The sequence below is a fragment of the Lampetra fluviatilis genome, chromosome 40, assembly GCF_964198595.1.
Source record: "Lampetra fluviatilis chromosome 40, kcLamFluv1.1, whole genome shotgun sequence".
NCBI lineage: Eukaryota > Metazoa > Chordata > Hyperoartia > Petromyzontiformes > Petromyzontidae > Lampetra > Lampetra fluviatilis.
Window position 1 is genome coordinate 1,235,630 of NC_136314.1, and position 15,271 is coordinate 1,250,900.

The 15,271-nt window shown below is 43.2% G+C and overlaps 1 protein-coding gene across 3 annotated transcripts in view; it reads left to right on the forward strand.

The window, feature by feature from the left end:
• LOC144946109 (forkhead box protein P1-like) overlaps window positions 1-15,271 on the forward strand; it is a 269,120-nt gene that overhangs the window by 205,023 nt on the left and 48,826 nt on the right. For 2 of the 3 annotated variants that reach the window (XM_078874847.1, XM_078874849.1), the window contains exons 5-8: window positions 1,027-1,215; window positions 6,527-6,701; window positions 8,989-9,223; window positions 13,020-13,124. In XM_078874847.1, coding sequence (XP_078730973.1) covers window positions 1,027-1,215; window positions 6,527-6,701; window positions 8,989-9,223; window positions 13,020-13,124 — 704 coding nt within the window. The remainder of the gene's footprint in view (window positions 1-1,026; window positions 1,216-6,526; window positions 6,702-8,988; window positions 9,224-13,019; window positions 13,125-15,271) is intronic. The other variant, XM_078874848.1, reaches the window with a different exon arrangement.

Below are 15,271 nucleotides of genomic sequence, written 5' to 3' on the forward strand. Positions count from 1 at the left end.
CCACATTAAAAGCATTACAACACTGCCCGACAAAGACGTGTTCTGATCAAGTTCAATTTATTTGGTTTGATTCCTGCATGCGACTTTATTTTCCAACGCCTTTTAGAAGCCTCTCCGCTTGTTGTTAAGCCTGGCCCAACTCACCCCGCCCGTCACAACCCTATACCACTTTTCAAAAGCATGTCTTTTTTTTCTAAACATATATATAACCATCAGGAAAGCTACCTCCCTTAGCCATCCCTTTAGATTCAGGCGCTTTTCTCAGTGCATGTCCTTCAGAACTGGGCTTGCGCCCTTTTGTGCTGGCTTGTGTTCTGAAATTAGCACATCAGTCATGCTTTTTAGCAAGTTGCATAGGAAGTGGGGCTGTGGACCACTGATAATGCACGCTCAGTTGGGTGTGCGGGTGCAGGTAAAGTCATTCACGGCCGCAAGATAAAAGGATTGCTGTTTGCCTTATTAACATGTCCTTCAGCTGGCGGGAAGGGCTGGTATTTGAGGGGGGAGGACTTTTCAGTTTGTTCATTTGCAAGATTCTTATCGCCTGGGAGGCCCGGGAGCGAGGAATTGCTGACAGATTAATTAACATTGTCGGCAGGTGTTGGCATCCTGTTGAGTATAAGATAATGATTGCTCAGTCACACAAAAAGGAAAAAAAACCCTAACACCTTGGTAGGTCAGAGGCCTCAATAGGATCTGCAGTTGACCTGAGTGAACATTGGTAATAGAAGGGAGTAGAAAACTTAAAAAAAAATATTCTTAAATCAAATTTGCATAGCATTTCATTTTTTGGTACCCTCTTTTGCACAATGTGTTCAGCAAATTAGACGATTGTGTAACTAAAGAAATCCATTGTAATGACATGTTCAATTAGGAAATGAAATTTATCAGTATATTTATACAGTGGTTTGAAATTCATTTCTGTTTTATGTTAATTCGTAGATTTGTTTACATTAAATTAAATGTAGAAAAAAACGCTCAATATTATCTGTCTAATGCTGTCGCTTCGATTTCTCCATTTCACAGCCGATCTCGTCTTTTTTTCAGCAACAGCTGCAGGAATTTTACAAGAAGCAACAAGAGCAGCTTCACCTGCAACTGCTGCAACATCAGCAACAGCAGCAGCAACAGCAGCAGCAACAGCAGCAGCAGCAACAGCAGCAACAACAGCAGCAGCAACAACAGCAGCAACATGCTGCCAAGCATGCAAAGGAAGTACGTGTTTTATATCATTCTCTGACAGTCGCAAACTCACTGCATATTCCATGACCAGGTGTTAACTGTTCTTCAATGGATGTATTGCAGGGATGTTAGTTGCCTGTGATTCCCCATTGAGTTTGACTCGTTGCTTCAAACTATTAAATGGGCAAAATGTTAACTCCCTCACCTGGTATACAGGTGGTCGTGGGTTCGATCCTGACCTGTATATTTGGAGCTTGCATGTTCTCTACGTTTTTTCTCTCCACATTTGGAAGCATGAATTTAGAGTATTTGGCCGCTATACATTTCCACGTTAGAAACCACTCTGTTGAGCTATCATTTGTGGCCAGGTCGCTTCTGAAAATAAGCTATATAGCTCAGTGGGCCTTACCTGGTAAAATAAAACAAAAATAGTTAAATGGTTGCGTGCAGTACTGGATACGGTGACATTTCCCAGTGTTTGTCCTTTGGAGGGTTGGTTGCCATGACGTAATGGTTTGCAAACGGGGATTTTCAATCTTAAGGTTGCCGGTTCGATCTCTTGGCAGGACAGATTCAATAATGTGCATCTTTCTCACATCCACTCGCCTCTGTACAATGCTATTCGTCATCGATGGGCAGAACATGTTCGGTGGGGTAAAGTGTGGGAACTCCCACCTGTTCCGATTCATCTGGCCAGCATGGAAGAGTAGGCCAAAAACCCTATTTTGGGGGGGGGGGGCTCTTATAGCGTGCCCTCTTGGAGGCCCTTCTTCCAGGCTTCATATATTATCTGTTGGCACCGACATTATCCATAAGGAAGGCATTATCTGGAGCACAGAACACTGTCGTGGAGAGAATCCAAACTCGGCACGTTTTAGAGTGGACATCTCAAAGGAGCACTGTGGCCATCCGCGTGTTCAGCAGGACCCCGTCACCTCTGCAAATCAGAATCAAAATATTTATTCGTACTGGAGAAATCAGATGCGCAAATACGTTAAAACAATGAACAGTAAAAAAAAAACATGATTTAAGTGAAAGTATAGGAAAGGTAAACAAATCACATTTTTTTTTGTTATTTCACCAGGTAAAGCCCACTGAGCCATGAGCTTCTTTTTCAGAAGCGACCTGGCCACAAATGATGGCTCAACAAAGTGGCTGATCACGTGGAATTAAATATCAGCTAAATAAACTAAATACTCTAAGTGACCCATGTGCAGATAATCTAAGCGATCAGATCGTCAGAAGGTTTTTAAATTGGTGACCTGTGGGTCAAGTGCAGTGCGCTGCGACGACTCTTGAAGTGGTGCCTTGAGTTTAAATCTGTCGAGAGATATTTTAAAAAAGATATATACAGATTACCGACATGATAGAGAGATGAACAAGAGATAAAGATGAGGGTCCTGGAGAGAAGAGATGCAGATTAGTTAGATGACATTAGATAAACTAGAGATAGAGATAAGAGAGCTGCCCACAAGAGATGTAGACTAGCAGTCACATGTATAGATGTCACGACACCACGTGACGTTATATGTCACGACGTCACATGTCTCCATCGGTACACACCAACTTTGTTACGTAGCCTGCTCACAAAGAGGGTTGAAGAACGCTGTGATAGTCGATTTGGAGATCTCGTTTGTTTTTGGGGCGAAAGATTTTCGCGAAACATCTTGAGTGGAACTCGTGGGGCAATGACGACCACTCTGGATTTACGATCCAGAGGTTGCCGGAGCGACCTCCCGTTGTGGCAGTCGAATCATGGGAGCGAGTTTCCTAAATGCCCCCTGCTCCTCTGTCCATCCGAGCACTATGAATGGGTCACACCACGTTTGATCGCCAGGTTGCGTGCGTGGTGGGCTGGGTGGCTCTCACCTCTTCTGAGACTTCTGGTCAGTGTGGAAGAAGAGGCCAAAAATACCCTCTAGAGGGCCTCTCCAAAGCTCTTTAGTGTTGGGGGGGGGGGGTGGCTTTCCGCCAGCGGTGACGTGAGCAAGAAATTGCGGGGCTGCACCTTCAGCCCGCTTTACAGCGCACGTTCACGGCAGATGCTGTTCACTGACGGGAAAAGTGCGTTCGATACCACGGTTGCGGGCACTTGATGCCCAAGTCCCCGCCACCGTTTGTCACGTTCACTTTGCCGTGCGTCGCCGCGTTAGGCGCGCACGCGCGCGTGGCGGCTGGCGGCGGCCAAGTGAGTGGAGCAGAGGTTTTGCCAAAAAAAAGAAAAACGGCTCGTCCGAAAAATCCTTTACTGCGCCGAGTACAACGCGGGACTCGCGTTTTCCGTGATGTTATTCATTTATTCCAAAAGCTCGACCTTGGCTGTTTGCAAGCGTGCTGCGGGTGATAGCTCGGACTTATAACACGATGACAGTTGTTTACACTGGGGTCCGGGCCCTGTGACTGGAGTGCAAAGGATCTGAGTGCTGAAGACGTCCACAGCCTTGCTACAATTAGCTTTCGCGCCGCGGCTGTCTGCACCGTTCTTTGCGAAATCCAGCGAGAAGCGACAATATGTAAACCGCCCGTCCCTTCACCAGTGGTTACTCAGGATAGCAATACATAGAGAGAAGTCACAGCTATTTCTTGCCCAAATGAGCATGGAGACGTTGCTCATCTTGTGTTCACAGCCCTCAAGCAGTGGTTGGAAATTCCACATTCCTATGGCCGGGGTGAGTCTCTCCAAAGGACAACTGCTTGATTTGTACACGAAGTGGTAACCAATTTATCGACCTTCTAGGGACTATTGGCCAAGCCAACTTCAAACCAGGATTTTACTTTGCTACCGTCAGATTGTGACCTGCTTGCTTACCCATGAGCCACCAAGACAGAATTATCCTGATATATTACGTTTTTTACTGAAATAATACACCTGGGCATCGTGCCCATTGGATATTAAGCCGAAATGTGTGTTGGTTTAAGCCACTGCTGGTGAATGAACCTCCACTAGAGGGAGTGCTAGAGAGCCTCTCCACGAAGGGTGTTTGGCCTACTCTTCCTTGCTGGCCACACATGGTGAAAGATGTAGGAGTACCCACACTTTATCCCACCACACGCGGCCTGCCGATTGATCAACTGTGGCGCACCCACTTATGTATACTTCTTGGTGGGCAGTGGAAGGGGGGGGGGCGATTTAAGACAATTGGTTCCACTGCCGTGCTGGGAGATTGATCCGTGAACCTCTGGATTGCAAGTCCACTAGACAGTGGCAGAAGCAGCATCCCACTGGCTGAATGAGACGGGTCAAATAGCCTCGATTGTTCAAGTGTTTTGGGATATCTTATTGAACTCAAGTTTAGGCTGTGGGATTCAAACTTGCGATCTGTCGCACTCAAGGTGGTTGGCTGTTACCAGACGCTCCGTCGTAACGTATTTGAAAAAAACGCTAAAACGCGCATTTAGAAGGCAATCTGTTTGGTAAAGGTGACATTGATTTCAATACGTGACATTTGATTATTTGCAGCAGAAATCTCCAGTGCTTTAAAAATGTTGGAAGTGTGTTAATGAATCAACATAATCCCATGATAGATATGTGGTAGGAATCCTGGGGACTGGAAAATGACACACACACGAAACAAAAAAAAGATCACGCACTGTCATCTGAAGGTTCGGGAGCAATGAGCTGCGTCGTTGTCGGTGGAGGAGATGTTGCCGGTGCCTTTGTGTACCTTGAAGGTGTGCCAAATTACCCTGACATTTCAAACCGTGAAAGTGAGTTGTGATACAGCTGAGAACCCTGTTGTTGATTAATTGACTGCCTTGACTTGGGGGTGGGCTTGCACAGGCTTTGAGCCGTGCCTTTTTGGAAAAGTGATCAATCAATCTGACAGTGAATGGGTTTGAAAAAAAAACGTATGCCCTACTCACACGTTGGGGCTAGGGTCATCAACACGAGTCATCGCAGACATTCTACCAACAAACATTGTTTAATTTCCCGATAATGTAAAGCGAATTAGTAGAGTGAGATGTGCAACAATGTGCACGTATATATACGGGGTGGCCAAAACATCAGCACTCACAGGTTGCAATATTTATTTCAACAAATCTCGTAGGGTTATTTAAGTTATTCTGACACATTTTCCAACTGACTTCAATTACCATTAACGCGTGCGTGGATTTTCTTTTTAAACGAATTCATGGAAACAAATTGTTATTGCCAAGATCACAGGTGTAATCTCTAAACATGAATCAATGAATTACGTTTTGTCTCAACTAATGCAGGGTTCTTGGTCGAGTTTTGTAAATTACGAATTTGAGGTGACCCCCACAAGAAGAAGAACATTTCTATTAACGATGATAATAGATCAAATAGTAACTTAAATAGTGAACAATTAAACAGTTTTAATGCCAGTGTTAAAATAAATTAAATAATCACGTGTGTACTGACTTGTGCCACTCTGTATATGCATGCATGCATGTAAGAGGGATAGTCTAAACGTTTTGATATCATTAAAATAACACAAATATCACTGTACATTCGTTTTCTATTTAGTAATCCTTAAAACAAATGTGATAGTTTTACTGCATGTTTTCTGCATTGTCTGACTTTGAATATAATAGTCTATTCACGTCCAAGTCCATTACTTTTGTGGAATGTGCTCCCCTGATCATGTCATTTTGTGCAAATGAACCTTATGGCGGTACCCCGGGGTACCATGGTTCCATAATTACCCCAGCTCTCGCATAATTTCCGTGATGCGGTAATTTTTAGTCTCTTGATGATCGGCGATGCGGCAATCGACTCATCTCGACGAGCTGTACACGATGCACCACTACGGCGCGTACCGCGAGCGTTCAGGGTTTCGTCGCAATCGTCCTCGCTGCGTTTCGACATCGTGGAGTGTGGCACTGATTTCGGATTGATTGGTATCCCAGTCGCGGAGTTAAGTACACCCCTGGGGAAAAATAGTGTCCCAGAAATTAAATATTTAATTGCCTCAGCCATTTTGTATTATTTGGTACCCCGGGGTACCGCCATAAGGATAAATTGTGCCATCATCAATCATCAATCCATGGTCACTCCACTGCTAAATGAAAGCCTCCCAAAGCCGGCGCTGTCGCTCATGATCCGACAAAGTAGCAATCCACCTATCACATTGCATGCGAGCTGATTCATTGCTCCATCTCCTCTGGACGCCCTCGGATGCGTTCCATTTCTCAGCTAACACTTTATCATTGCGGTCATCAGTCCTTTCAAAGATGCAATTAACCTGCATATTGGCCATGACCGTGAATCGAACTTAGTTTGGCCAGGCTCATAATGCATCACGCTAACCACTGCACCACCGTTTCACACCGCCACAACTAATTATTGCCGAATTAATGCATTCGTTTTTCTATATTGCAGCAGCAACAGCAGCAGCAGCAGGCGCAACAGCAGCAGCCGCAGGCACTTACAGCACAGCAACTGGTATTCCAGCAACAGCTCCTACAGATGCAGCAGCTTCAGCAGCAGCATTTGATGTCACTGCAGAGGCAGGGTCTGATGCAGCAAGCCCTCCAGCGCCCTGGGCTGCCACAAGGTAATGCAATTGGGCACGCCTCGTGCACACACGCAACGCAGGTACATTTAGGGGACACATGCAGTGGACACAATTAGTGCACACGCGTGCTGTTTGCTGACCCTAAAGGGTGAATTCTCCCTGTGTGTGAATTCATTCACCTCCAGTGATGTGATGCATCGCCGTGATGTGAAAGTTTATGATTTGATTTAAGGAATCTTTTTTTTTTTTATAAAATTTGCTTCTCGTTTTGTATTTTTTTTTACGTATTCCCATTTTATTTGCTGAGTTTTGTTACCCTTGTTGACTAACTGTAATGGCAATTTAATACAAGCGTGCATCGTCAACATATCTAAAAATTGTTTAAAATATATTTTATGTTTTTCACAATGTTATCTTGATTGTGTTATCGGTGTCATGCGTGAGATGAAGAATCCATTAAAAACTCTTAAAAAGTTGTGCAACCTGCCGTTTTTTTTATAGAATTGCCCCAGGAAGCGGATATCTGAGAGCTAATTCTGAGATATATGTCAGGTACCTAGATGGCCACACTTTCCCACCCACAATTTGACTGAGTACTGTTCTTCACAGGACAATAAAAACGAACATTTTACATTTTCACAGATGTAAATCACCATCATAATGTGCAGAAACACATTTCATATGACGGTGTTTTTTGCAGTCTTTTGGTGACTTGGCTGAGACCAACTCATTGTACCTAAAAATAGGTGTTTGCTTTGATTCAAACGCAGCATTTCAGTGCTCTGACCTCTTAGCAACCCGGCCATTTAAAATAAATTAGAACAAATAAATTGATTTATCATTACATGCTGAGTCAATTGACGATGCAATGCCATTGTTACCAGTTTTTTTGAATGATTGTCATTTGAAACGACAATGGTAAATGTAAATATGCCTGTATATAAGTTTTATCCCAAAAATATTCGTGAAAAATATAAGATAACAGCGTCGGTATGTTTGCCACGGAACAACAAGCTTCGCAATCCATTAGAGCGATGTTGAGCAGAGAGGTCTGTGCAGTTTTTTTTTTCAGCGAAGTTGTCAGTAAGAATTCCACTTCCGTTGGAACAAATGTTATCAGACGGTTGTCTCAAACCGTGGGGGCTGATCGCATGGTTCATGCGCAGTCTGCTGGAATTCGCAGTTCAGGCATCTCATCTGCCCCCGTTGATGCACACATATCACGGAGCATTGCGGAAAGTGCAGCATCAGGTTAACTGGGTTCATGAAGTCAATTCTTCATTTGAAATTTAGGGAAAAAATGGAGGCAGCCAATTACGAATCTAATAAACAAATAAAACAAGGTTTTTTGTGTGGCAAAATAGCATCATTTAATTACGAAATTATGATTTGCGTGAATAAATAAGTAATTACTCCATTGGAACCTCCTTTGCCAGTAGCAAAAAATGATAATAGTTTTTTTACCCTTTTATCTGGCAACAAAACTGACACTTTTTTTTTTAGTGCGCCTTTTGGCGTCATCTGGTCCAACACCATGTGAGACTCGGCTCTAAGAAAAGCTGTTTCGGGTGTGGACCAATTAATTTCAAGGACAGTACATACATTATCGGAGTTGTGATGTTTTATGTGCATTCCGACCGCAGGTATTGTGGTCAATGCAAACATGACTCCTTGTAAAAAAAAGTGTCAGTTTTGTTGCCAGATAAAAGGGTTAAAAAACAATTATCATAAGTCATTACTGTTTTCAAGTGTTAAGCAGTGGACATTACCGAAATGTGAGGTCGCAGGGTACTTTGCTTTGGTGCAATGGTCCCTACACTGACCTGGCAAGTCATACGTTGTCATTCTGAGCTTTTTGCATGACAGGTGAAGCAATGGGCCCACATTTCTTAAACGGCTCGCCTCTGTCCACTCAGTAGGGTATACGGTTGCAGCCCAGTTAGTCAGTCAGCAGGTAGATTAAAGTGTGGGTACTCTCTCCCTCTTCCAACGCATCTGACCAGTGTAGATGAGAAGGTAAAATACACTCGTGTGACCTTATTAGGTGGACCTTGTTAGGTCAAAGTTGATTAGAATAAATGTGTTTTTTTATCTTTTTATGTATGTATGTAGAACTTATTACGCACCATATGTAGCAGACGGTGCTAATCAGAGATGTGCGGTAAAAACAACAAATGAAACACATAAAGCAGTTCAAAAAAAAAATGAGTGAGATGTGTAGGATAGCTATTTGTTTTTGTACCATCAAACATTTGTTTCGCGATTTGCCTCTGCGCGTTGACCGTGTGGATCCAACGCGTCGCTGAACGGCGGCTGTGCTTCGCAGGCCTCCTTCCGTCAGACCTCCAGCATCTCTGGAAGGAAGTCTCCTCCTTGGGGTCGCACTCAGAGGAGGGCCCGAGTCTTACCAAGAACGGTGGGGGCCTGGACCTGTCGCTCAGCAATCCCGTCGTTCCGCCAGGCGCTCTGTCACTTCCCAGGACCTCACCCACCCTGACCTACTCACCGCTGACTAATGGGCAGCACACCAGCATGGGATCACACATCCAGCGCAGGGAGAGGTGAGTGGCAATTTGCATTTTTGCCAGCGCAGTCCTGAAACATTGTTCCTGGAATCGCCTTTGCACGCCACATCCGTCTTGCTTTACTTTGTCCGTAACCTCTTCATTGGATTATAGGAATGTAGGTTAAGGATCATGGATAGGTAAACCTGTGCTTCACGCCGATAATCTCCGTTCCAAGTGAGCCTATCAGTGTTTGAGATACTATCAAGTGAGAAATTAGACCCGTATGCCCTTAATACAAGTTGATTATATTGGGTTTTTTTCATAGCCACAACACACGCGTTTTAAGATTCACATTTTTATGCCATAGCAAAACTACATAAATTAATATTATTTAATTTTCACCCCATTGCTGCGAATGGAGTATTCTAATAAAATAATAATTGACATTCGCAAACGTTTGGATCAGGCCCAACGCTCTCCTCTTTGACAGGATTGAGAACATCATTCAAGCGTCATTTTATCTTGACTTAAAGCTTTCGTGACCGCGGGAATTCATACTCTCTGGTTCTTTCGGTAAAGTCACGTAGTTTAACACGTAGGCTTTCGCGACCAATATTGTTCATAATCAACGATTTTTGGGTTTAGATCGCGTTATTTATAAATGTGTCGTAACCCTCCACCACCCGACACGGCCAATCAGTAAAAAAAGTGTCACGTTGACAAAAGACAAATAGTTCAAATAGTTCAATTCTGGCGAATTGCCCGATGATGCTGGATGCAATTACCAGCGAAACGTCGTACTCAAATTGTAAATGTTGTGGTTTCACGCTTCAACACACCGGTGGGCTAAAGCAGTGAACTATTTGTCTTTTGTCAACGTGACACTTTTTTTACTGATTGGCCGTGTCGGGTGGTGGAGGGTTACGACACATTTATAAATAACGCGATCTAAACCCAAAAATCGTTGATTATAAAGTCACGTAGGTAGAAAAATAAAATAAAATAAATAACGACGTTTCAGGTGCAACATAAGCGTTCGTCATCTTTCCCCACCTGATGATCAAAGAAAAATGATCAAAAACAACAGAAAACTGGGACGCTTGCGTTGCGATCGAAACGTCGTAGTTTTCTGTTATTTTTCATTATTTTCTTTGAACCGATCTACGTGACTTTACCGAAAGACCCAAGAAAATGTCATTTTAATCTTTTACACAGTGGACGGGGTCACATTTCCCCCATACAGCCCTAAGGTGACTTTCCCACGACGGGAAAACTGATGTCTTAAGTCTCGGAGGTTGAAATTTAATCAAATTATGTGCAAAAGCAAACGTATTATGACGGTTTTATTTTTATTTTTGAACATTCATTGGTGACCAGGTTGAGGGCATCAACTCAACGGCTCTTGAGAGCCCTGTTTAATCACAGGGCAGCTGCTCGGATTTGAACTCGGGATCTCAGCCATGCTCATTAAATTCAGTGACCTCTGAGTGAGGCAGCCAGCCACCTCCAGTCCCATAGTGGCTTTTCTCATGGGTTTTTTTTTCTTCCCGGCAGCCACCATAAGCAAATGGTACAAATGGAAACAACACGTTAAGTACTGGTGAATCAGTGTGCAAATGTGTTGTTGTTGTTGTAAGAAACGCTGCAAGAGAACTTCACCGGTGCAATAGCTTTCACGAGTTGGGAAACCCATTAATTTTGTGTCATTATTTGCAATCAGTTGTTGCACAAAGTAGGACTCTCTCAATCGTGGGGTTATCAGTTCTGAGCCCAGCCAGGGTCGACTGAGATGCATCGTCATCTCCCTTGGGGCAGTAAAATACTAACATCTGGTGAGTGCTGTTCGGTGGGAATTTTACATCGTTTGATCTGTGGATACACATTCCCTTGTCCTATAAATGTGGAATTACCATGACTGGCTCAAAGCCACCGAGGCTTATGAACACTTTGCGTGCTTGTTTTACACATGGGACTACATTGACTTAACTGCACAACACATACACGTTGCATGCTCATGTGTGCGTGTTTACGTACCCCGTTCTGCATTGTGACTTGGCCTCCTCATGTGCTCACTAACAGCACCTGCCCCAACAGCCTATGCTGGCGAAACAGCGAACTGGGACCTTTGTCCGTGTGTGTCTTTTGTGTTCAGCACACCTGTGCTATAATACAGATATGTGGACTGGTATACACGTTTATATTTTCTTATTATTTTCAACGTCAAAACTCAAGAGACTGAAATAGATTGTGTTGTTACCCATGTGTTGATGAGTAATGTTTTTCCATACACATTCCCATCGTGAAATGAAACCAAAACCAACCTAAATGGATTTTTGTTTAAGTAACAAGTTATTCAATAACTCTAAAACGATGCTAATAGAAGATGCTTCATCTGAAATAGTTAATTTCTTAACACCCGGAGACACTTCCAAGGCCAAAGGACAACTTAATGGATTTAGTAGGCATTGTATATGTACAGCTGTTTCGTCTTCCGTTCATAACCAAATTCAATAGATGCATGTGTAAGTCTCTGCGTTGTCCCTGTTAGGACACAGTCACTCACCGGCTCTGAAGGGTTAACGCTGTAAAAATGAGTGTGATCCATCACAGCTTATATCAAATAATTCTGGCATTTTAAATCTAAGGGGATTAGAAAATTAGAAAGAGTTGGTGTTAGCAGTGATGCCTCGTGTGAGAAAGAATCTATCTTGGCCTTGATAAGTTATTTCACAGGAGACTTTCTTGTCTTGTGAAAGCATTTTCTTTTATGCCTTTCGAAAGTGAAAGAATGAAGAATATAAAACACGCAGCCATGCATTTATGAGAATCCCATAAAAATGAAATGATTATTACACTTTCTACAATAAAAAGGGTGTTATGGTGATTAAATGGCGAGCATCGTACTCAAGGAAAATTGCAGAAAAGAATGCATTTCCATTTCCGCCGATATTTTTGCTTTACACATTCATATAATGCTTGAATGTATGGCATCTAATGGCATTTTAGGTATTTGAAACGTGTGTACGTTAATGCACCGCGTGTAATTCCTTGGCGTTAATAGTAATGACAAGATGGATAATGACATTGGCCGGCGCAGTCATTTTCTGCGTTCTCTGCGCGTAATCGTACTCAATGCGTGTGTGATGCATTGCACAAAAGTACGGCGAAAATCGCACCGGAGACTCATTTGTTTTCTATCTCGCTGGAAAGCATCCGTTTAATTTCGACGCCATTCTGGAGGACGCATTCGGAGACACATGCTCTTGTCGATTGAAACATCCGTCAAACGCTGCGTTTAATTATTAGGAGTTAAAACGTATAAAGTTTTATTCAATTAGTCTCATTTAATTGATGAAAGTGATGTGCTTGTTCTGCGCTAATTGATCTACGAGAACGTAATTACCATTCTGTCGTATTTGCACAACCTTTCCAGTTTCATGAATAATTAGAAGCATAAATAGCAATTTGTGCAATTAGCATTCCTGTTAATTGCCCTAGAGTAATTAACAGTGCCGCAGCTAAGTAAAAAGGCCATTCAGGGTCTGGCAATAATTGCCATTTATATTAAGCCACTTCCCCTGGAGCCCCCCCCCGCCATCCATCCACCATTAAGGGGGGGTGGGGGGTGGAATCAACGTAAATTAGTTGGCAGCATTGTGTGAGTAATTTTGAGTACAAACAGCGAGCCTTCCGTGGCATTGAGGCGCCCCCGCTGTGAAGTTGAGCGTTTGTTGCGCTCCACTTGTGGTCACGACGAGAGACGAGAGGACGAGTTGTTGCGGCCGCGGTTCAAGGTGTGATTGTTGTCAATTTCGTTTTTTTCTCTCCGTTTTTTTACGTCCGATTGCAGCTCTTCGCACGAGGACTTCGGCAGGGACCACGCTCTGTACGGACACGGCGTCTGTAAATGGCCTGGCTGCGAAACTGTCTGCGAAGAGTTTAGCCAATTCCTCAAGTGAGTAACACACACTCCTCGTTCAGCGGCCACTGCTGCAGCATGTACCGTGGGTGAGGTTATTAAATGCAGGCGTACACGACAGGCACGTGGCACTGTTTATTTTCACGCGGTAGTCACCATCTTTCATCGATTCATAATTCGGACTTCGCACGTGAATCGGGGCAATGCATTATGTGTGTGATTATTTAGAAATGTTGTGCAATTAACAAAATGTTTTGACATCATACGTCAAACATGTTAAAAATGTTAACCGGGGGTTTTGTTTTTTTCTGTTCTGTCAATGCTAAATTGTAGACATCTGCTGTGAATAATGTGAACCAGACTCCGGTGAACAAAAAAAATATTAAAACGTGTGATGGTCACTGATAAAGCATCAAAAGGGGCGATGCTTTGGATACCAAAGACATCGGTCGGAAGTGCTTTTTCAAGCTGGAATAAAAGCATGAATATATATGAAAAAAATTAGGGTGGTGGAATAGGATGTTTTAATTAAAAAATAAATCCTATCTGATTAATGTTTAAGCGCTTTCGTGCACCGTTTCATAAGGGACTTGGGGGGGAAAAGCGTGTTTCCGGTTGAGTTGTTTTTCAGCATTTCTTAAACGACCGTGTTCTTTAGAATATGTTTTTTTCTCTCTCTCCCTTCCTCTAGGTTTAATCTTTAATTATTCTTAAATTGGATGTATTCCCCAAAGCTAATTAGGCTCATTGTGGCTCAGAGTCGCCGTCTGTGATGATTCCAGGTCACACGAGTGTGCTAGGTAGCTTCAGGGGTCACTGGAGAGGAGCTTTTGAGTCCTGTGAACAATTACCCTAATTAGCTCATTATTAGTAGCCTTGATGGGCAGAATAATTGTGCAGTTATCGGGTGCTAAGAGCAAGAGGAGTTGGGGTCTTGGCCTTTTATTGTAAAGCGCTTTCCACTCAGCCAGCTTTAATCCTCCAGACCCTTGGATATTATGAATAGTCAATTCAAGGATGAAAGTGCCTCTGAAATAAAAACAGTCTAGTCTTGCCGTATGTGTTTTTTTTTTCTCGAGTGTTCATAACACAATCTTCAAGTGGAGACATTGTGTACATTTAACGCCGGTTAGCAGGGACGTTGTAGGCAAAGAAGAAAGTCAATTGGGCGGAATAGTGGTTTGCAGTCCACGGCTAACTGCAGTGGATTTTCCCATCCAGCAGTGGATATTGGACTATAAAAACACACATCACGTAGCGCCAACAAAGATGTTTCAACTTTGCGTTACATTGCTACAGCAGCTGCACACTAAAGGGGTAAAGGTGCAACCCTGCAATTACTTTCTCATGCCACTGCTGATGGAAGGTGCCTCCACTAGAGGGAACTATAGACAGGGTAGTTTGGCCTACTCTTCCACACTAGTGACGTGGTATGCAGGGTAATAATGCCAAATATTTATTGAGGAACGTCTCTATGACATATCTTGGTCACTTTGCATATCCAGGCCTACAACACATGGCAAGCTCTGGTTGTTACCCATCCAAATGTTAACCGAGTCCAAGCCGGCTTAGCTTCTGAGGTCTGACCATACTGGGCAAAGTTGGAGTCTGGAAACTTGTAGACCACAATATCCACCCATAAGTGATTCCTACAATGTTTTTTTGTTTGCTAACAACATTCATTATGCAACTGGAAAACACATTTCTACACAGACATTATGTTCAGTCATTGACTCCGTGGGTTAATATTGCACACAATACGTGTATTTATGTAAATTGATACACGCATGTACCATTTATACCCTTCCTCACGAGTGTTGCCTGACTCCAACAAAACGTAAGCAAGTGAAAACGCAACAATCATCGTTCATGGCAGCGCCTACAATCACGCGATGGGGAAGCTTTAAGTGAACTCTCCGAGATGACGATTTCCGCTAATAGAACGATTGTACGTGTCCGGGCATCTCAAACCTGCACGGGAAACATTATTTTTTATTTTCAAAGTGTGCGTGTTAAATCAGCCGTACACGCACAGGAATCCTTCCCAAGTAAACAAATTGCTTTACGCATTATTTCACGTAGACCTTTGTTTTTTTTTGTTTTTGGAGGGTGGGGTGGGGTTATTTTCCCCTCTCCCCGAAATTGTTTTCTTGTTACGGGAATGTTGTTTCCACATTTCGACG